General features: G+C 57.6%; 1 protein-coding gene across 1 annotated transcript; it reads right to left on the bottom strand.

Annotated features, from left to right (window-relative positions):
* Positions 1-1137: 1137 nt before the first annotated feature.
* On the bottom strand, positions 1138-19077 carry IGSF9 (immunoglobulin superfamily member 9). Its single transcript, XM_029229751.1, has 21 exons — positions 19055-19077; positions 16851-17101; positions 16424-16612; positions 11429-11581; positions 10361-10515; positions 10009-10126; positions 8276-8417; positions 8039-8184; positions 7804-7946; positions 6451-6591; positions 5802-5918; positions 5440-5590; positions 5120-5243; positions 4690-4865; positions 4201-4451; positions 3907-3991; positions 3634-3810; positions 3394-3436; positions 2214-3065; positions 1846-1973; positions 1138-1615 (listed from the first exon to the last, which is right to left on the bottom strand). The coding sequence occupies exons 2-21, from the start codon at positions 16906-16908 to the stop codon at positions 1434-1436; spliced, it is 3531 nt and encodes a 1176-aa protein (XP_029085584.1). The 5' UTR covers positions 16909-17101; positions 19055-19077; the 3' UTR covers positions 1138-1433.
* Between the last annotated feature and the right edge of the window lie 1781 nt (positions 19078-20858).

Below are 20858 nucleotides of genomic sequence, written 5' to 3'. Positions count from 1 at the left end.
TGCTTTTACACAGGCTGTTCCTCTGCCTGGGATGCGTTTCCTCCCTTGACTGACTTCTCACCTGCTCTATCCATCACCAACTTTGTGACTTTTGGGCAACTTACTAAAGCACTGTGCACCTCAGTTCGCTAGTCTATAAAATAGAGCTAATAGTACTACCTACCTCAGAGTGGTAGAGAATTAAATGATACATGTAAAGAGCTTACAGCAGTGCCTGGCACATAGTGAGTGCTCAGCTGTGGCTATCATCATTGTTCTCACTTCCTGTGATGATGCCTGCAATCGTCCCAATTTATCCCAGCGCAAGCTGTAAGCATTCACTGTTTGCTGACTCCTTCCTTCATGCTGCCTTAATAACCAACACATAGTTTATCACAGAACTTATCACATAGTACTGTAACTATTTCTTTTTTTTCTTTTTCTTTCTTTTTTTTTTTTGCGGTACGCGGGCCTCTCACTGTTGTGGCCTCTCCCGTTGAGGAGCACAGGCTCCGGACACGCAGGCTCAGCGGCCATGGCTCACGGGCCCAGCCGCTCCGCGGCATGTGGGATCTTCCCGGACTGGGGCACGAACCCGCGTCCCCTGCATCGACAGGCGGACTCTCAAACACTGCGCCACCAGGGAAGCCCTGTAACTATTTCTTTACTTGCCTGCTTCACCGACCAGAAAGAACTCCCCAAGAGCAGACATGTCTTGTGAATTTTGTAGTTCCTCTGCATCTAGCTCAATGGCTGGTCTCAGTAGGCATTCAATAGCTGACCTCAGTAGGCACTCAATAAATGCTTTTTGAATGGATATTGAACGTACATCCATCCATTCAGGAAGAGTACCCTCAGGAAGAATACCCTCCTTTTTTTTTTGCGATAAGCGGGCCTCTCACTGTTGTGGCCTCTCCCATTGCAGAGCACAGGCTCCGGACGCGCAGGCTCAGCGGCCATGGCTCACGGGTCCAGCCGCTCCGCGGCACGTGGGATCTTCCCGGACCGGGACACGAACCCGTGTCCCCTGCATCGGCAGGCGGACTCTCAACCACTGCACCACCAGGGAAGCCCTACCCTCCTTTTTTAGGGTTCAGGGATTTTCCAACCTCCCTCTCAGATTCAAAGCAGATGACACACAGAAAGATTTTTCAGACTTTCTTTATTCACCTGTAAAAAAAACCTCACCCACACCACAAACACCACACACACGCGCATGCACGCGTGCACACGCGCACGTGCGCACACACACACACACACACACGGGCAGACCTAAGATCCCTGTTCCAGTCCCCAGACTCTAGAGGCTCAGCATATCCCACACCAAGCCCACTGTCAGGGTCTGTGCCTGAGCACCAAAGGAGGAGGGGCAGTGTCCCAGGCTGGAGCTAGTTCTTGCTGAGGGCCTTCTTTGCAGGGTCCGTGTGCCTTTCCCCTGCCTCATATTAGGGCATTCACAGCAGAGTGGCCTGTTCAGCGTGGGAGACTGGCTGTCGATAGGCCGGTAGCCGGAACCTAGCAGCATCTCGACGGCGGCGGAAGGCCAGGAATTCCTCCCGAAGGGCAGCACAGCGGGCCTCAGGGCCAGGAGCGTGGACGGTATTCAGGAGGCAGCCCTCCTCTGGAGTCTTCGCACCTGCAAGAGGGCAGAATAACGAGAGGAAGAAGTCTTAAGGTTCCCTGGGTGAAGTCTTGTGGTTCACCGGCACCATGAAGCTCCCTAGGGCCTGCCAATGCAGAGAAGCCAAGGCAGCAAGAGGAGAGGGCCTGGGGCTCAGGGCCCAGCTGGGAACTGACTAGGTCCTAAGGGTGTGGGTGCAGGACAGCAAGGCCAGGGGTGCCTGCCTTTCTGGAGGGCTCCCACACCTAGCTCTGGCTCAGCTTCAAGTCGGGATCGAGGGCCAGTCAAGCCCAGGTGCAGAGTCTCCAGCAATTCCATGTCCCCTGGGAATTCTGAGTCCCATTCATAGTTCTCATCCACAGATGTGTTCCTCCTGTTAAAAGGGACAGATGTTTGGTATGGGTGGAGCAATGGAGGGTAGCCAGAAAAGCCTGAACCCGGGGACCCCAAGCTGAGGGTGGGCCATGGGTTTCCTCTGAAGGTCCCTGGACCTCAGCAAAAGGACCTCAGCTCTCCTGGTCCCAGGGTGGGAATGGAGCAGAGAAGGCAGACGGTATAGGAGAGGGGTCGGGAGAACTTGGATAGGGCAGGGCTGGGCAGGGACTGCCCTCACCTCGTGCTGACCGTCACCACATGCTCCCTTCGGGGCCACCTCTCAGGGCCACTGGCCCAGCTGCTGGTGTCTCCTGGAGCGGGGCTGAGGTAGCTGCCTCCTGCAGAGGGGGCCGTGGAGGGGGGCCGAAGGAAGGAGGCGCTGCCCCGCCCACTGCTCTGGCTTGTGAGGCTGCCCCGAGGCGCAGCAGGCAGAAGGCTTGGCAGCAGCCGCTCCCTCAGTGTCCAGTCAGTCAGTGCTGTGTACGGGAGCTCTGGGGAGGCCCCAACCCCGAGCACGGCCCCAGGAAGCGCTGCCCTGGGGAACTCAGAGCGGGAGTCCAGGGGGTGGAGGAGAGATGAGGTGGGGCGGGGCCGGGTATCCATGTAATCTGGGGGAGGGGCAGGCTCCTCCAAGGGGGGCCAGTCCCCATCTACATTCATCTCCCTGAAGAAGGGCAGGCTCAGGTACTGGAGCAGGGGTCCTGGACCTGGCAGGGAACTGGGTGGCGCTGCTGGAGGGGGCCTCACAGGGCTGATGTCTGCAATGCAGAGGGGCTGGGGCATCCCACTGGGGCTGCTGCTGCCATCATAGGACCTGGCCTGACGCTGAGCTGGGGTCCGAGGCTCAGCCTGCTCAGGGCCTGACTTTTCTTGGGAGGTCCCCACCTTGGGTCCCATCACAAATCGCCCATCTGGTCCCCGGCAAATGGGCTCCAGGGGTAAGGGCCCCCGGCTAGGTGGAGGATCCGGAGGGGGGCTGGGGGGTCCAGCGGGTTCACCCCAGAGCAGACTCTGGCGCAGGCTGGGGACTGGGGAACCCTGGAGCTTCAGCTTCGCCACACTGTCAGGACTGCCCGAGCCCGAAGCAGAGCTGGGGAAGGACAGGAGATCAGGGTCTGTGGTAGGGGGCCAGTCCCTCTCCCAGGGACCAGCGTCAGGCCTTGAGAGGTTTGATGCAGAACAGAGCAGAGCTAGGGAGAGCAAGGGAGAAAAGGACCCACATGGTGGAGGGGTGGAGCGGTGGAGGGAAGGCACAGGCAACGCTGGACCAGCCCCCAGGCTGGGGTCTCTGCACTTCCATCCTTACCTCCCTCTCACTTCTGTTCCACCTCTCCTACCCCTCCTACCCCAAGGTGCAGAAAAGGAAGCAGAGAACCCTGGTGCTCACAGAAGGAAGCCGAGGAAGTGGAGGGACTTACTGGGGAGCTGACTTCCCGGCCGGAGAGAAGATAAGAGGTGCATCTGTAAGGACAGGAGAACCAGAGGTGACACAGGCGCCCAATCTCATCTTCCTGGGAAAAGTGGAGGCCAGTGGGGAAGCAGGACCACGGGCTGTTGGAACACACCTGGCCCACGCAGGAGGGAGGGATTTCTCCTCCAGGTAGGAGGTGCTTATGGAGGGGCGGGGCCCTTCTTTGGCCGGGCCCCAGGTGGCCTACCTTGGCGGAGGCGTTTGCGGTGGCGACGTGCGGCTCTGCGCCGGTTCATAAGGCAAGCGGCCAGGATACTCACGAGGACAGCCGCGCCCAGGAAGCAGACCCCGCCCACCACGCCGGCCAGCACTGGCTGGGGCAGGAGGCCCGGCAGCTGTGTGCGCGAGGGGTAGACCTCCAGGCCTGGGCAAAGGGCCACGGGGGAGGGTCGGTGTCCACGACTTAGTGGGCTTCGAGCCCCCCAATCCCCAGGGCTCTGCCCTCCTGCCAGATTCTCACCAAAAGTGGAGACGTTGGCCGTGTTGCTGGGATCACTGACATAGCTACCGGCGAAGGCCACAAGGCGGAACTCGTAGAGAACGTCCTGGGGGTTGGGGTCCAGGAAGGGGGTCACGGCTCAGCACTGCCCACCCCCAACCCCGTTCGGAAAGACTTTGCAGTTGGAAGGTACGGGTGAAGTGGACAGCCAGAGGTGAGGATAGTCAAATCAGGGTGAGATCAGGTCTGGGGAGTGGAGCAGAGGGCAGGAGGGCTGCTGGGAGGACCCTCCCTGTGCCCACTTCCCACACCTACCTTGATAAGTCCTGGCACCAACAACTGCATTTCACTGCCTGCCACGGCCCGATCCAGCACCTCCCACCCCTGGGAGCTTTGCCGTGCCTCCAGGACGTAGCCATCCAGTCTCTTAGGGACTAGTTCTGGGGGGTCCCAATGCAGGAGTACCCCCCGGGGTGTCCTCACTGCCACCAGACCTCTCGGAGGGGACAGGGGAGGCAGCATCTCTGTTGCGGGAGGACTGGGGGCAGCTGGTGTGGTAGGAAGCCCTGAATGGGACAGATAGACTCGTAAAGATCGGATTTCCAGTGCTCTTCCCCTGCTCCTCTGGCCTTCGACATCCCCTGGTGCCCAGCTGCTCTCCCAGAGCCCCTAAAGACAAGCCTGGATCATCTTCCACAAAGCCCTCTGGCCCCCAAGCTGCCCAGCACCTCCGCCCCCCTCCCACCCAGGTCCCTACAGCCCTTGCCTATCCCTGTCTGCTGCTCTGGGTAAGAGGTCTCTCACCTTCAGGAGCAGACAAGACGATCTCGCTGAAGGGCCCACTCCCCAGCTTGTTCTGAGCGAGGACGCTGAACTGGTATTGGGTGTGGGGCTGCAAGCCTGGCACTAGGAGGTGAGCAGCCCCCATGGGCACAGCCAAGGACACCCAGTCGTAGTGGGCTCGGTCAGGACGCTTTGCCCTGGAGGACAAGAGGAAATGGGGGGCACCTCACGTGCTAGGAAGAGCAGGAAGGTTGGAGTCCAGAGAGCTGACCTCTCCCCTCCCTTTCACCATCCGGGGTCTCAGGACCTGGGCCATGAATCCCTGAGATTCTCTGGAACTCGGGCAGCAGAGTTAGGGCAGGGCTGGGATAGAGGGCTGGGAGAAAAGACAGAGGGCCAGAGAGAGAATCAGGGTGTTGAGGGAGAGGGATGGCAGGGGCAGGTCACTCACAATGGGGTGTACCAGACGCTGAATCTCTGCAGGTAGCCACCATCAAAGCCAGGCTCCCAGGAGACATTGGCACCCTTGGGCAAAGGCACTACGGACACATTGGTGACAACGTGGGGGCTGGTGCCTGGGTGGGGGGAACAGAGGGATGATGGTCAGGGTGCTGAGGGAGAGCAAAGAGCTAGGGGGAGACTAGGGCTTCGGCCCTCCACCCATCATCCCAGGGGCACCCCACCCAAGATCCCCCATCTGGGCGCCCCAAAATGATTTACTCCCATCTCCTTCCCACATGGCTGCCTCCAGCTGGCTCTGCCCCCACTAACCCAGCACGTAGACATTCGTGGAGGTGGCCACTCGGGCCACAGCATTGCTGGCTGTGCACTCCCAGCGCCCGTGGGCCTCCTTGGTCAACGGTCGCAGGATGAGGCTACTGTTGCTATCCACCTGGGCCTGGCCCTGCAGCCCCCGGCCCACCTACAGAACCACTGGTCAGCCCTGAGGACACACGCAGCCACCCCTCACCAAGGGCGCCACTCATCTCTCTGGGCAGCTCCAGTTTCCTCCCCACCCTGCCTCTGACAGCCCTCTCCTCCCCACCTTCTCCCTCCCACAAAACGGCCAGGGGCACGGAGAGGCAGGGGCGTAGCAGGCGTGAATACAGGAGGAGCGGGGTCAGGAGCCTTACCTTAACCCAAGAGATAGTAGGTGAAGGGTCTCCTCGGGCAGAGCAGGGGATGAGTAGCTCCCGCCCTACTTCTTGGAAATATTCTTCCTTGGGCCGTTCTAGAAAAGCTGGGGGAGCCTGTAAGCCAGATCTGGCATTGGGAGGGGGCTCTCTCACACTGCTGTCTAAGGGTCGTTACTTCCCCTCTGCGGGGCCCCCGTCATGCTGCGTCTGTCTCCATCTCTCAGTGTCTCTCTAGCTTTCTCTCTGTTCCCCAGCAGGGAAGCTGGAGGGACATTGCTGGAGAGACGAGGGGCTCTCTGGAGATGTACAAACCTCTGCAGAACACCCTTCACCCTGCCCTCTGCTTCCCACTCTCTTCCCTCTAGAGCGGAAGGCAGCCTGGTCCAAGTTAAAGGGTCGGGGCAGGCAGGATATCTTACTGTGTGGAGGTGACCGATGCCCCACCTCCCCAGCACCATCTCTGCAAAAACCTCTGTGATGGCATCTGATAGCTGCTGCCATGGCCACCGTGGGAAACACAGACTGGGAAGCCCACCCCCACTCCCCACATGTGTCTGTCCCACCCGCCTCTGTCAGCCCGGTGTCAGCACTAGGCTCGCATCTTCGGCCACCTGACCCGCTGCCGCTGGCCCCCCCCGAGCCTCACCTTGAGCAGCACGCAGGTCACCGGGGAGGGCCCTGCAGTGCCAAGACGGTTGTAGGGGGTGCAGGAGTATTCTCCCAGCACATCCTCATTCCCCAGGGCAATGATCAGAGAACCTTCTGGGCCCTGGGACCAGCCAGGGAACTGGAGGCATGAGGAGATGACAACCAGAGAGAGAAACTCAGCGGAGGCCAGACCAGAGATGGAGAGAGGCAATGCGCGGGAGGGACCCACATCCATGCAGAGGATGCCACAACCCTACCCCTAGGCCAGACCTCTCTGTGAATTCCATCCTTCCTTTCTCTTTCCTACAGAGGGGCCACTACCAATGGGGGTGAAGACTGGGACTGCAGACTCCAGGAGAGCCACTCACGGGGAATCCAGTGTGCACGGCACACCCTGGGGTTGAGCTTGAGAGGTGTGGGTCTCCCGGCCTGCTGTCTCCCCAGCACTCCGAGATTACATTCTGCATCTTCCACCCCAAATGGGTTCTTCTTCCTAGCTTCCCTAGTTCTGTGTTAAAGGCTAACATCCGACCCCTCACTTTGTCTCACGCCCCACGTCTGTCCTCCTGGGAAGGCCTTTTGTCCTGTCTATCTTCATGTCCTCCTTTCCAGCTCAGGCCTTGTAACCTCTCACCCACACTCTCATTTCAATAGCCTCTGTACCCCCTCTGTCTGTCCAGTCTCTTCCTCTCCATTCCTATCACACCGTTGCCCAAGCAACTTCACTGCCTCCGAATGCCTTTGGACTTTTTTCTTAAACCTTAGACAAAAATTTATTGAGCACCACTACAGTTGCAGTAGCCCTGGGGAGACTAGGATTAAAAGATGAAATACTAGCCCACAAGGAATTTGTGGTCTTTGCCGACAAACAAAAGATCTCAGTCCCCGTGGAATGAGGTAATATTAACTTGGCATCCATAGTTCCTCCTTTTGGTCCCAACCAGTCTTTCCAGATTTCTCTGCACCAGTCACGTCCCCATAGGCACTGTAGCTCCCCCTAGCTGGGAGGTTCATTATGCCATAAATGCACTATACTGTTCCTGCCTCTGGGCCCTGGTTTCTGCATGGAATGTCTCTCCACCCTTCAAGGCCCATCACCAGAGTCCCAGAAGCTGTTGCTGATCTATCCTCAACCAGTCCTAAGAGGAAGGTGCTCGCTGCCTCCTGGCCTTCTAGCAGTGTCTGCACAGCTGTGCTGCCCCCTCTAGGCATGGGTGTCTCTGCTCCTGTCCCCCATGCGACAACCTACACAGCATGTTCCCCAGTCACTGAATTGATCTAATGCCGCCCCAGCTGTCCTGACTAGAATACCACCAAGCTAAGCCCTCTATCCCCTGCCCCAAGCCTGTACCTTGTCCAGCTGCAGGGCCTGCCCATCCTTGGTCCAGCTGACGAAGAGCAGTGGGGGGTTGGCACGAACCGGGCACCGGATCACCCCCCGCATGCCCATGGGCAGGGGTGTCTCAGGAGGCATGGCAGTCACCTGGGCGGGGTCTGGGGGGAAGCAGTGACAAGTTGTCGGGGAGGAGCTTGGCCTGGCCCAGGGGAGGAGAGCAGTCTGGGGAGGGAGCTGGGGTCAGGCTTACAGAGAACAGTGAGGTAGGCAGAGGCCGAGGGTGGGCGTGGAAGGCCATTGCTGGGTACACAGGTGTAGCGGCCCGCATCATCAGGCTGGGCGGCCTGCAGCCGCAAGCTGCCATCCACCAGGATCCGCACTCGGGGCTGCAGGCGGCTGCAGTATGGCACGTGGGCAGGGGGGTCCAGGTCTTGCTGGACTCAGACTGCCCATCAGTACCCCACACCCACCCCACCCCATGCCTCACCTAATGTGGAAGACATTGGTGCTGTCCTGGAACCAGCTGTAGGTGAGGTTAGCGGGGTACGCCTCAGCCTGGCAGGCCAGGGAAACATCCTGGGAGGCATTGACCGTGCTGTTCTTGGGGGGCACCACGATGACTGGGGGTCCTGTCGGGGGGAGCACACGGGGAAGGGGAGGCCTCAGCCCAGTCTTTCAGGAACCCTAAGGGTCACTTCTACAGTTCTTCCCAGGTCCGCTCTCTGGAATACAGGGCTGGTTGCTACAAAGCCTTGGGAATGGAAACAGGTCCTAACCCTTTTATTTAACACAAGTTCTTCCTCTGCCCTGGCTAGCTCCCCTTCCCATCACCTCCATTCACCTAGTTTCCGGTGTGTGTGTGTGTGTGTGTGTGTGTGTGTGTGTGTGTGTGTTGGGGAGGGGGAATCAGTTTTACCCCTCTGATCACCCTTTACACCTTTACACCCACTACCCTTTCCATCCTTCATCTGTCACATCTGAAATCACCTCTATGTCTCCTACCCTAATCCGGGTACCCAGTACCTTACCCCAAGATGCTGCAGCAATCCCTGACTCCAGGCTCCGCCATCACTGCCACTCTGATGGCCATTCATGCAGAAATGTCCCCCCACCTTTGGCCACAGAACACTCCTACTCAAGAACCCACAACAGCTCCTGGCTCCTAGCACATTAAGCTCAAACTTCTTGGCCCAGCCCTGTGGGCCCGTGTAACCCCTGCCTGGCCAACTGTCTTTTCATATGTCAAGTCTTTGTGAACTCTTTCAGGTCAGTATGGGCAGCTCACTGTGTCTATGCCAGACTCACTCCCATCTCCATGCCTTTGCTCTCTGGACCCACAGTCTAGAATGCTCTTCCCTGAGAGCCTGGCCAGGCCACAGAGCCCCTGCCAAACCGTCTCTAGCGTCTGCAGCTGCACTGCTGTTTCCCTTCTCTGGGCTCCTATAATAAGTGGTCAGTAATAAGTGGTAATGATATGAGTTGGTGTATAGAGCACTTACAGGCATGCCGGGCATAGCTGAGCACCTTACCTGCACTATTCTCATTTAATCCTCCCAAGAGCCTTTTGTGGTAGAAATTATTGTCTCCACTTCATAGGTGAAGACATGAAGGCTCAGAGGCAGAGAGACTGTGAGGTGACTTGCCCGAGATCAGCGGGGAAGGCAAATTCATACTCAGGCCTTCTCAACACCAGACTCAACACCACTGCCCAGCACTGCCTCTCCCACAGTACCCAGGAGAGAGGCACTTCACCACTGCGTCTTATTTCCCCCTGTGGATAAGAGGCTCCATGAAGGCAGAGTCTACTTCTCAGCTTGCTTTCTAAGGGGAAGGGCTTGGCCAGGAATTACTATGATCATTGTGCTCGTCTGAACCTAATTCTTGTAACAATCCTGCAAGGAACATAGGAACCTCTTTGTATAGATGAGGAAACTGGAGGTCAAGGGGGTTCCATGGCTTATGGTCTAACACCAGCACCCACGCCCTTCTCACTATACCACATTGCTGGCTCTAAATATCTATTTCCGTTCACTGATCCTTTTACAGGCAAGATGCTGGTTTTAGAGGAAGAGCCTGTATTGGGAGCTCCCTCCCTCTCCATGGGCCCCTGCCCTCAGGCACAAGCCTCCCCCCCCCGGCTGCTGGCTGTGTGCACCTCCAGCCACAGGTCAGTCCTCTCACGTGTGTGTCCTGTTTCCCGGCCCTCCCCCGAGACAGCACCTAGCACCAGCAGCTGGGTGGCGTGGATGGCGCTGCCCTCAGTGCTGGAGGCTTGGCAGGTGTAGACCCCGGAGCTGCCTCGCTCCGCCCTCCGGATCCTCAGCGTCCCGTTCTGCACCTAGAGTCAGAGTGGGTGAGGAAGGACCCTTGTGTCTCCCCTGCCCACGGCGGGCCTCAGACCCCGCACTTCCGAGGCTGGCCAGCAGAGGGAGGCAGCGTGCTGGGCTCAGGGAAGCCAATGCCAAGCCCCTCCTCCGGCCCGTCTCCCAACCTCCTGGCCTCCAGCCCCGCTCCCAGGCCACTACCTGCCTCACACTCTATCTGGCCCACCCTGTCCAGCCCTGGGACTCACCTGCACCTGACTCTGGCCCTGGCCGAGGTCCTGTCCTAGAAGCTTCCAAGTCACACGAGGTTGGGGGCTGCCGCGGGCCGCGCAACGCAGGATCACAGGCTCCAGTTCCCGCACTTCCAGCACCTGGGGAGGCGTCTCCAGGAATTGAGGGGGCGCTGCAAGGAGAGAGGCGTCAGGGATTGCCAGAGGGGCCATCAGCCCAAAGAGCAGCGTCCGAGGACCAGAGAGGCAGATCAGGGCCTCAGCCTTCAGCCCATCAGCCCACCAGCTTCATAGGAATTCCCAACCCAGGGCCACCCTGTCTGCTGCACCCAGGACCCAGTAAGGACGCACAAGCCCGTTCCCCCACTGGCCTGCAGAGTTGGTTAGGGAGCTGACCACCAGGCTGGGTGTTCAGAGCTGGGAGAGAGCTAGGTGCCCTCTAGAAAAGCACTGTCCTGGGAGTCAGGAGACCTGAGTTCTAGACTGCTCTGCCACTAATCAGTGGTATGACCCAGTCTCCCCATGCCCCATCCAGGAAATGGGAAGAACTATGACCTCCTTGCTTCTTCGGGTTGTGACAGAATTCATGAGGTACTGGGTTAAAAGGTGTTTTGAAAAAACAAAATGTTGTATATATGTGAGTGATGTTTCACTCAGGGCTCAATAACCCCTTATCCCCTCCTACCCATTACCCTCTCTTGGCCAGGGAGGCGGGAGCAGGGAAGAGAGAGGAAGAGGAAGTTCCTAACAAAGAGTCCAGAAGGCTGATTGGACTTAGGTTTGAGGAACTGAAAGGGCAGGAGTGGGGGTGGCAGGGGTAAGATGCAAACAGGGAGCCAGCAAACAAGAGGTGTCAGCAAGGGTGGGGCATCGGGACTGCCCTCCTCCCCTCCCCCCTCCTTCCCCTCGCCCCTCCCTTCCCTCCCCTCGCCCCTCCCTTCCCTCCCCTCCCCCTTCTTCCCTCCCCTCCCTCCTCCTTCCTCCCCTCCTTCCCCCTTCCTCTCCCCTCCCTCCTCCTTCCTCTCCCCTCCCTCCTCCTTCCTCTCCCCTCCCTCCTCCACAGCCTGCCTGCTCCCAGCCTCATACAATTGACAGTGAGGTGCACCCAGGAGCCGTTAGCAGAGTCGTCCTCGGGTCTGTGCTGGTCCAGGAAGAGCACGCGGCACTCGTACCAGCCCTGGTCCTCAGCCCGCAGCCCCTCGATCTGGAGAGATGCCCCCTTCTGAAGCCGGACACGCCCTGGGGGAGGAGCCCTGGATCAAGGGTGCAGAAGGGACCCCATGGGAGCCCCAGGCCCCTGGTCACACTGGTCATTCTCAGACGTCAAGAACAGGCTCAGTGTCTCCCAGTTACCCTGATAGGGTGGGGTCCAGAGAGGCACAGATGGGGTTGGGGTCACTGAGGGCAGATCTCTCCCTTCAGCCCCTCTGATGGCTCCTGCCTTTCAGCAGCTGGGACCCAGCTTAGACAAAGAGAAACCAGAGCAGCAGCAGGTGGACACTGAACTACGCCCAGCTTCCATGACTGTAGGGGGAAGGGGCTTGAAGAGCCAACACTCAGTCTCCTCTGGATTCATACAGAATCTGCCCATCCCTGAGCTCTTTTTGTAAGGGGGGTCCCGGGAGTACTCCTGCCAGAGGACTCGGGGCCCAGAAACCACAGCTGGGTTTGGGATCCACACCTCGCCTACCAAAGCCCCTAATCCGCCAGGGCTATTATCAGCGGCCTAAGCGCCTTAGGGTGGCCAGAGTCCAAACCAGCCAGGCAGCAAGGTCAGCAGCCTCCTCACCCCGTCCCCTCACGCTCCAGGGCATCCAAGCCCCGGCTGGCGGACTACATAGAGCTCCACAAATCACCCAGCCCCAGCGCAAGCAGACGGCGCCCTCCCACCCTGGCGGAGCCCTGCGCCCCAGACAGCTTCGTGGGTCCCTGGCAGTGCAGCCTAGAAAGCAAGGCACACGCTTGGGAGCCACAGAGACCTAGCCTCCAGCTCTGCCATTCACTTCTTTGGCCAGATCACTTAACTTCTCTCTCAACACCAACGTCTTCATCTATAAAATGAGAGAGAAAAAAATCCAGGTAGGGTGGATGGAAGGCAGGCAGCATGGTGCCTGACGTCGGCGGGCGCTTAAATAAAAGTGGTTGAACAAAGGAAGGAGCTCATGATCTGAAATCAGCAGCCTGCATTCAACCTTGGCACCATCCCTCACCTGACGACACACCGTCTCCGTCTTCTCCCCTGGATTAGTGAAGAGTGCCGTCACGCACGTCACCCTACCAGAAACCTGGTGTCACCTAGATTGCTCTCTCCATTAACCCCACATCTGCTTGTTCAGTAAGCCTTTCAGTTCTACCTCCTGGATGCTGTTTCCCTCTCTGCCACCTTCTCTTTAGTTTAGCCCCATAGCATCTCTCTCCTGGGTTACACCAAGAGTCCACAAAGAGGTCCCGCTGCCTCCAGCCTCCCGCCCTCCACATTCATCAGCTACCCGCCCCGCCCTGACCTCTGATAGGGACAGCTGACATTTTCTAATTCTTGCGGGTTATGCCAAACAAAAGCAACCAGCCTGTGCCCCTACTTAGCCCGTTCTAAGACTGGGCAGTCTGAAGCTGCTCGCACACTTGCCCCCTCCGATCTGCTTGCATTCTACCTCTAGGGTTCACCTTTCTGAAATAGAATCAAAACCCATGGGGGCCCTGAAGCCATCAAGGAAAAAAGAGGAGATGATCAGGCTGAGGCCAGCGCTGTGCTCATAGGCAAGGGACTGTTTTCTTCCAAGAATGAGGTCCAAGGGTGCAGATTCTCTAGAAAGGGTGGAGCTGCTTAAAGGGCTAGGTGTTTAAATCCCCACCTAGAAGATAAGCCTGAGTCGTGCAGGTAAATATTGAATATGATCACACCCTTCCTCCCACCAGTGGGATTCCTCAGTAACCCTAAACTGCCTGGCCATGGGACCCCCCGTAGACCCCGCTGCGACCTCTTCTTTTTTCTTTGTTTTGGCTGCGCCACGTGGCTTGCTCCCCAACCAGGGACTGAACCCCGGCCATGGCAGTGAAAGCCCGCAATCCTAACCACTAGGCCACCGGGGAACTCCCTGCGACCTCTACTACGTCCCGTGTGACGGCAACGTTTCATTACGGTGATCTTCGGTCGCTACAAAGAAGGAAGAAGAGGGAAGGGAAATAGAGTTTGGGATATGGGCCACGTAATATTAGGCATTGTCACCATACTTAATCCTTCCAAGAATTCCATTCTAGAAGAAGGAATTGATGTTAAGCTTCTTTCCAATAAGCTACTCAGTGATACAGCCAGGCCTCCTTTCTCACGACGCAGCATGCTCTCCACTGCGCACTAGTATGAGCATCAAGTGACGCTCAGGGCGCTTATCACTGCGCATAGTCAGTATATTCTCACTCGGGGGATGTTGGTAGCCAACGGGTAACAGCTCCAAATGTCTGTTGATCAGAACATCTAATAAAGCATAGAGTATGTCCTAACTTTTCTGTGAGGTATGAATGGCTAGACCTGTAGAGTCACAGAAGAACAGGAAGCTGGCCAGGGGCAGGCCGTCCTGTATCCTCCTGAGTCCTGGGCCCCCCTCCACACACAGAGCCAGAGCCTGAGTGTCTTTGGACCCCACGTGCAGGGGAGTATAGAGGAAGGAGGCACAGTCCCCATTCTTGCAAGCTCTAGGAAGGCAGGGAATCCACACTCATGGACATGTGCAAGTTCATATACACACAGAAGCTTAAAAAATATTCCAAGAGGCTAAGAAGCAAGAGGAGTATGGAAGGCTTCCAGGAAGAGGTGACTCTGCGGAGGGTATGTAAGGCTAAAGGTAGTGAGGGGAGATGATTAGAGGGAGCCAGGTTGTTCTAAATGGAGGATAAGATAACTGATTTGTGTCAAATGACTCAGGACAGAGAGAAAATTCACGTCCCTTCTGCCACATGGGGTATCTTGAAACTCCCAAGAAATATAGCACAGGAGTCGAAGACCAAAAGCTGGTCCCATGAATTAGAAGAGCTGATCTAAGATCCACCCCAGGAAAGCTACTGTAGAGGAAGTGGACCCTCTTTCCTCTGCATGCCTAGTCACGGTTTCACACCATGCAGGCACTCTGTACAGGCTCTGTGCTGGGTTCTTTACGTACAGCAGCTAACTTCATCCTAGGATTTAGTCCTGGCTTGTTTTATACTGCTTTTTACTACTTTTGTACTCGTCTATAAATCCAGTCTCCTCTGCTAGATGGATTCTAGGGTCCTCAAAGATTGGAAGCCTTCTCTTCAGTGTAATCCCTGAAGCTCCAGTCTCTCTCACGGTCCCTCCCATATTCTAGGCCACGGGCCTCACACACACAGTCCCAGGCCATCTCCCCTTCGCTTGCCCAGAGGGTTTATGACAGGAGAGCATTGTCCTTAGCAACCTTCACCTCCCGTTGCCTAGCAACTGCAGTTCAGAGTCCCCTACACAAAGGCTGAGAGGCCCCTTCCACACTGGGAGGCAGTAAAAGGGTTAATGGGTGCAGGGGCCTCTCCCCAGGGCCCTGACTCCCCAGACTAGCCCTGCCTGACCAGGAGCTCCAGAGTTGGGGCAGGGGTGGGCATGAAGGGCAGGGGTAGGAAGAAAGACTTGCAGCTGAAAGGAACACCCAGAGACAGAAAGAAAACCCACAGGCAGCAAAGTTGCTACCGTCCAGTGGTTTGTCCGCCTGAGGGATCTCAAGACAGGACAGAGGGCAGGGGGTAGGGGGGAGGAGAGTTGCACATCTCCCTGGGGGAAGCCCAGGAAAAGCCCTTCTCTCCTCTGTCCTCCACCTCCCCCTGCCCTGTCGTCAGTCGGGCAATGTTCTGCATCTGCGGAGCCTCAGCCTGGCAGCCCAGCTCCTCCCAGCCCGGCGGGCAGAGGCAGGGAGGGCTGGTGGGCACAGCCGTTGTCTCTCCACTTGTCCTAATTGGGTCCCCGCTTTCATCAGTTCTCCGGGGGCTTGTGCAGACACATACGCTCCCACCAGGCTGTTTGCCAACAACTGACCCCAGTTTGAAAATAAACTCTTCCCTCCTGCAGCACCTGCCTGAGCCTCCTCCCCTCTCTGCTCAGCCTGCCCCGTGGTGACAGCTCAGCCAATCCTGTGGCTTCTCCCAGGATTCAAACTAAAGAGGGAAAAGGGAGGGGGTCCCCCTGCCCCCATCGACGTCCTCCCAGGTGGCCTTTCCTGGGCTTCCCCTCTGAAGAGGAGGCAGCCAGACTCTCTCCCCAGCAGCCCCAGCCCCAGCCCTAGGCTCTCCCACACACTGTCCTCGGAGACCTGCACTAAACTGCTCAGATTAAGGCTCCATCGGGGATTAGGGGGAAGCTGAGCCTTTCGAGGGAGCCAGCTGGGGCACAGGAGAAGGCCCCTAGGGAGGCCTATACACTATTTTAAGTCCATACAGAAACCAGCTGAAGCAGGAGCCCAGCCCAGCTCCATCCATTTGCTGATCTTTAGGGGAGCCTGGTCCATGCCCAGCCCACCCCATCCATGCACGAACTCTGCTGTACCCAGAATCAGAAGCGGTGGAGAAGCAGCCAGGTCGTAGACCCACCCACCCTGCTGCCCCATCAGCCCACTCCCTAGAGGCCTGGAACACCCAACTAGCATTTAAGAAAGTAGGGGAGGAGGAGGGCAGGGCAGTGAGAAGATAGCAGAGCCAGGGACCAGGAGAGGGCCAAGTAGGGAGAATAGCGAGGATGAGGGTGGTCTGGGAGGTTTCCGGAGCTCTAGAAAGAGCGATTAGAGAAGTAGGATGGACACTTGGAATAGGGCTGCGGGATCTCCTTTGGAACAGACCATGTGGAGTTTTAAAGAGACCACATGTGTGTCTGTGTGTGTGTGTGTGTGTGTGTAAATGAATGAATCCTTCAATGAATGAACACTGCTTGGGAGCAGAGCCACGCTTGTTAAGCAGAGTTCAGGCAGTGGAGCTGGAGATGAGTTTGGGACAGGGACAGAGCTGTTAAGAAGTGGACTTGTTCCCACTCTACCCAGTCCACCTTTGTTGGGGACACCTCCCGACCTCCCACCTGAGGATAAGCCTTACCCACGTAAGCAGGGTCGATGCGGGGAGAGTAGAGGCCGAACTGAATGAAGATGGGAAGCAGGAATCCAAAGCGCAGCCACTCGATGACGTGCAGAGGGGGCCGGCCAGCCGGGGACAGCAGGTCACAGCCCAGCACCGCACTCTCCCCGGCCCGGCCCACCACCGACACCACCTCAGGCTTCCCTCGACCTGCAGGGCACGTGGCATGAGGACACAGCAGAGGGCCAGAATCAGGGCTGGGAGGGGAGATATCCTCTCTATCTTTGTGGGCTCCCCAGGCCTTTGTGAAGTGGCTGAGGAAATCCTCGACTTCTGCAGAGCCAGTGTTGTTCCTCCCCTCCGCTGACCTGCACACAGAGAACCCCAGGAGACCACCACCCACCCCAAGGCCAACAGGGAGTTCCGGAGCCCAGGAAGTCCAGCTCACCGTCAGCCCCCTGGCTGATGATCAGGCTGAGGATGGCCAGACTGAGGCACCAAACCATAGCCCAGCTGCCTGCTCGCCCGGCCCCTCCTATCCACAGGGGCCCAGACGGAGGGGCCCAGGGACCTGCACAGCCCAGCAAGCCCTGTCAATCCTTCTGATTGGGTAACGGGGGTCAGCTCTCACTCCTCTGGACAGTTAGGGCTTGGCTCATGTAACACCTGATGAAGCCGTCCTCTGAAGCACCGCCAGATCTAGATGCAAAATGCAAGGCAACATGCAGAGTGGGCCAATGTTGGAAACCAGAAGAAACCCCGAGTTAGAGAAAAGCTGGAGGTGAACAAAGGCAGAAGAAGGAGAGAGGGGAGCAGATGAGTGGGGGAAGGGCTGGGGTGAGGGAGTGCCGGGTGGGGAGACCAGACAGATGAGGACATGTGGGGAGCAGAGGAGCTGGAAAGATCTTAGAAAAAGCAGAGGAATTCTGGGGATACCCAGGTTACTAAGGCTCTTGGAAAGCTGAGCCAGGAGGGAAATTGGGTTCCTATACACTTGGAAAAGGACTTCTCAGGAAAGTATGGGAGATGAAGAGCCCCCATAGCCCAGCCTCTTCTCCCTCTTCTTTCCTTAGTCCTGATGCTAATAACAAGGTAGCAGATAGCAAGGTAGAACCAGTATTATCGCCTCCACCCCACGGTGACAAATAAGGACCTTGGGTATCTCAGAGCCTTGCTCAGGCACCCAGAGCCAGTTAAGGGCAAAGCCTGGATGAAAACCGAGAGAAAGTGGCCCCCAGAGCACAAATCCTTGCCTCATTTCTCCAGCCTCTGTGAACCCTGCAAGCTGGAGGCCCTGTACCTCTTTCTCCATCAGCCTCCCAATACTGCTTTAGCCGTGAATGAGTCAGACACTTGGGAGAGGAAGACTGCCTCCCCATCTGCTGGTATGGGGGGCCCAGGCAGCATCCTCCAGGTCTGGGCAGGTCCTGGGGCTGGCGGCTGGCGCCACTTCCTCTTCTTGATGCTGCCAGGCAGCCCTCCCTCTGCCAGACACCATGACCCAAGTGCCTTAACCCAATTCCTCCCACTTACTCTCCCTCCAATATCTTTGGGGCCTAAGGTTTGCTAGGCTCCCCCTTCACTAACCCCAGGGGCATGGTCCATGAGAAGCTAAAAAGTCAACCAGTCCCTAGGGTGTACAAAGTGAGCCCTGGAGCATGGAGGGGAGGAACTCTTGATAGCCTCAGCCCCTGAGCATCTAAGGAAGTCATAGCAGGCTGGGGTGGTGGTGGTGATGGTGGTGGGGGGTGCTGCCTTGGGCCTGGAAGATCCAAGTGGACTCTGCTCTGCGGGCCTCCACCCCACTCTTGGCCTCACAGTTCGGAATGGGCTATAAAACATCCCTGCCTGGACTGAATGGCCCTGCACATCTAACTCCTGATAACTCACCAGCAAGCATCCATCCCCCTTGCTTCCCACTGTCCCCAGCCACCTCATGGACATATCTTTTTCCAAATGCATAGGAACCCCCAGTTCCCTCCTGGCTCAGTTTTCTGAAAACCTCAGTATCCAGGTTTGCCCAGAACTCCTCTGTTTTTCCTAAGATCCTTCCAACTCTTCTGTCGGCCTCTACGTCCTCACCTAATAATCTCCCCACCCAGTACTCTCTCATTCCCGCATCCCAGTTATCCCCACTTCTCACAACTCCCACACCCCAAATTCCTATTTTTAGCACCTGATCTCCAATTGCACCAGGTCATCTCCGCTTCAAGGCACTCCCTGTCTCCTCCCGAATCGTCACTCACCCACTTCTATCCTCTCTTCCCTGGAATTTCCCTCCCTCGAATTCGCTCGCCTCAGCCCACAGTACACTTCTGGTACCCCGCCCCCAATTCCCTTCTCCCTCGCCTTCTCCGGACCCCTGGAACTTCTCCCTGCTTTTGGAACCCACCAACCCCACCCCACCCCACCCCACCCCACCCCGGCACACTCATTACCTCCAGAACTCCTCCACTTCTCCAGGAGCACCCACCCATCCACCCACCCAGAATTCCCCTTCACTCCCCAGAACTCCCCTAGTTCTGCTCCCCAAAGAATTCCACTTCTCTCCACAAGTCCCCCGCTTTTTCCTGCCCCCCATAACTCCCGCACTGTTCTCCATCCCCCCGCCGGCACCCCGTTCCATTGCCCCCAGGGCGCTCCCGCCCTCACCTGCTCCGCACCGCTCCGCTCCACTCGTCCAGCTACACAATAGGGGGCGGACCCGCCTCCCAGCCTCGGATGCCCAGAGCGCCGCCCGTCGCCCTGGAGACCGCCAATCCCCCTCCCGCGGCGGCCAATTGGAGCGAGCAGAAGGCGAGACAAGGCGGGCGCGACCCCCGAGCGGCCTGGGAGTTGTAGTTTCGAGAGAGCAGGACTGGGTGGCACGTGGGCCCGGGTCGCCCCCTGGTGGAGCTCGATACAACGAAGGGTGGAAAGGCCGGTTGGCCGCTTCCCGCCGCAAGCTTGAGGGGCTACGCCGGTCAGGTCCCGGGCTCCCGGGGTCGCAGGAGCCGGCCCTCAGCCGGCTCCTTGCATACCTCCCTTCCTGTGTAAGCCACCTTGGACCCTCTCCCCTCCCCTAACGGGCTTAACCGCAGAAGTGGCAGCTAGGGTTGAAATCCGAGCCTGGGGGCAGGAGCACCAAGAGGGGAGCAGGACTCCCCGCCCTCCTCCCAGGGGACCCACCCCGCTCCTCTGATCTCCTCCCCCATCCCCATTCCCACCTCCACACATTTCTTCTCTGGCTGGACTGGAAATACCTGTCTGCACTGGCGAGCTCCCAAATCTTGCCCAGGCGCCGCCCACAGTGTGCAGAGGGGAAGGCGGCGCTCCCAGCCTGAGGTTTGCCAAGTTAGCTACCAGCACCAGCCACCCAGAGAAACGGGCCCAGAGGGAAGAGACATCCTGGCACGGGAGACTGAGAGAGGAGGAATGAAATAAGTGATCATTTACTGAACCCCTACAGGGAGCCAGATCCTGGACTACATGCTTCATGACTCTTATGTAACCTGTACAGAAACCCTCAGAAGTAGGTATGGCTCCGTTTGACTAATAAGAAAACTGAGGCTCCACGAGGTGTAGTCACCTGCCCAAGACTTCTTGTCTAGCACAGGGCAGAACTGGAATCAGACCCAGCTGGGGCTCCATCACACCCACCCCCTTGGAAACTTCAACAGCAGGCATAAATACATCTTGCATGTCTGCCCCATAGAGCTTTCTACCTCCTCACCTTGGTGCCGCCTTGGGGGTGCAGGGTCGTGACACCTTCCCCACCAGGCTTAAGCAGTCTTAAGTCTGTCCGAGTGCTGCCCTGGAAGCCTTCCCTAAAAGCAGCACTCTGATCCCATCCCGGGCTGAAGTCCTGCCACTCCAAGTGCGCCATTCCCAGTCATGGCCTCAACACCAGGAGGGACCCAACAGGATAGGTCTAACCATGGCTCACATTGAACTGGGAGGGACATCGGTGAGCGGTCCTGAAGAGATATCTTAGTTCTCTGCCCAGAAATTGACCCTGAGAAGCCTGGATGAAAACCAGGAATCCTGACTGCCAGACCACCAGGGGCTAGGGGCTAGAGACAAAGTTCCCTGGCTCTTACCTCCATTGAAAGTAAGAATGTTTCAAGGAGGCAAAAACTGTAAAAACAGGTACAAAGTTTTTTTGTTTTCTTTTTTCGCGGTACGTGGGCCTCTCCCGTTGCGGAGCACAGGCTCCGGATGCGCAGGCTCAGCGGCCATGGCTCACGGGCCCAGCCGCTCCACAGCATGTGGGATCTTCCCGGACCGGGTCACAAACCCGCGTCCCCTGCATCGGCAGGCGGACTCTCAACCACTACGCCACCAGGGAAGCCCAGTACAAAGTTTATTATTAGAGATGCAGCACAAGTGGGAGAGCACACAGAAAAACAATTTATTTAAGACTGAAGCAAGGTAGAAATATACACCTGGAGAGAAAGGGTATGGGCATCCTCTCTAA

Source organism: Monodon monoceros, unplaced genomic scaffold, assembly GCF_005190385.1.
Source record: "Monodon monoceros isolate NGI ecotype Baffin Bay Population unplaced genomic scaffold, NGI_Narwhal_1 Super_Scaffold_18, whole genome shotgun sequence".
In the NCBI taxonomy this organism is placed as follows: Eukaryota; Metazoa; Chordata; class Mammalia; order Artiodactyla; family Monodontidae; genus Monodon; species Monodon monoceros.
The sequence above is the reverse complement of the archived record's forward strand: the minus strand, read 5'-3'. Positions and strand labels throughout refer to the sequence as shown.

Bases quoted from the DNA above. Each gene is read 5' to 3' on its own strand.
- IGSF9 (XM_029229751.1), bottom strand. From the start codon at position 16,908: ATGGTTTGGTGCCTCAGTCTGGCCATCCTCAGCCTGATCATCAGCCAG. The intron at 4,452-4,689 runs GTGAGAGACCTC...TGTCCCATTCAG, and splicing joins CGTCTTGTCTGCTCCTGAAG to GGCTTCCTACCACACCAGCT. The intron at 3,811-3,906 runs GTGAGAATCTGG...CCCTTTGCCCAG, and splicing joins GGCCAACGTCTCCACTTTTG to GCCTGGAGGTCTACCCCTCG.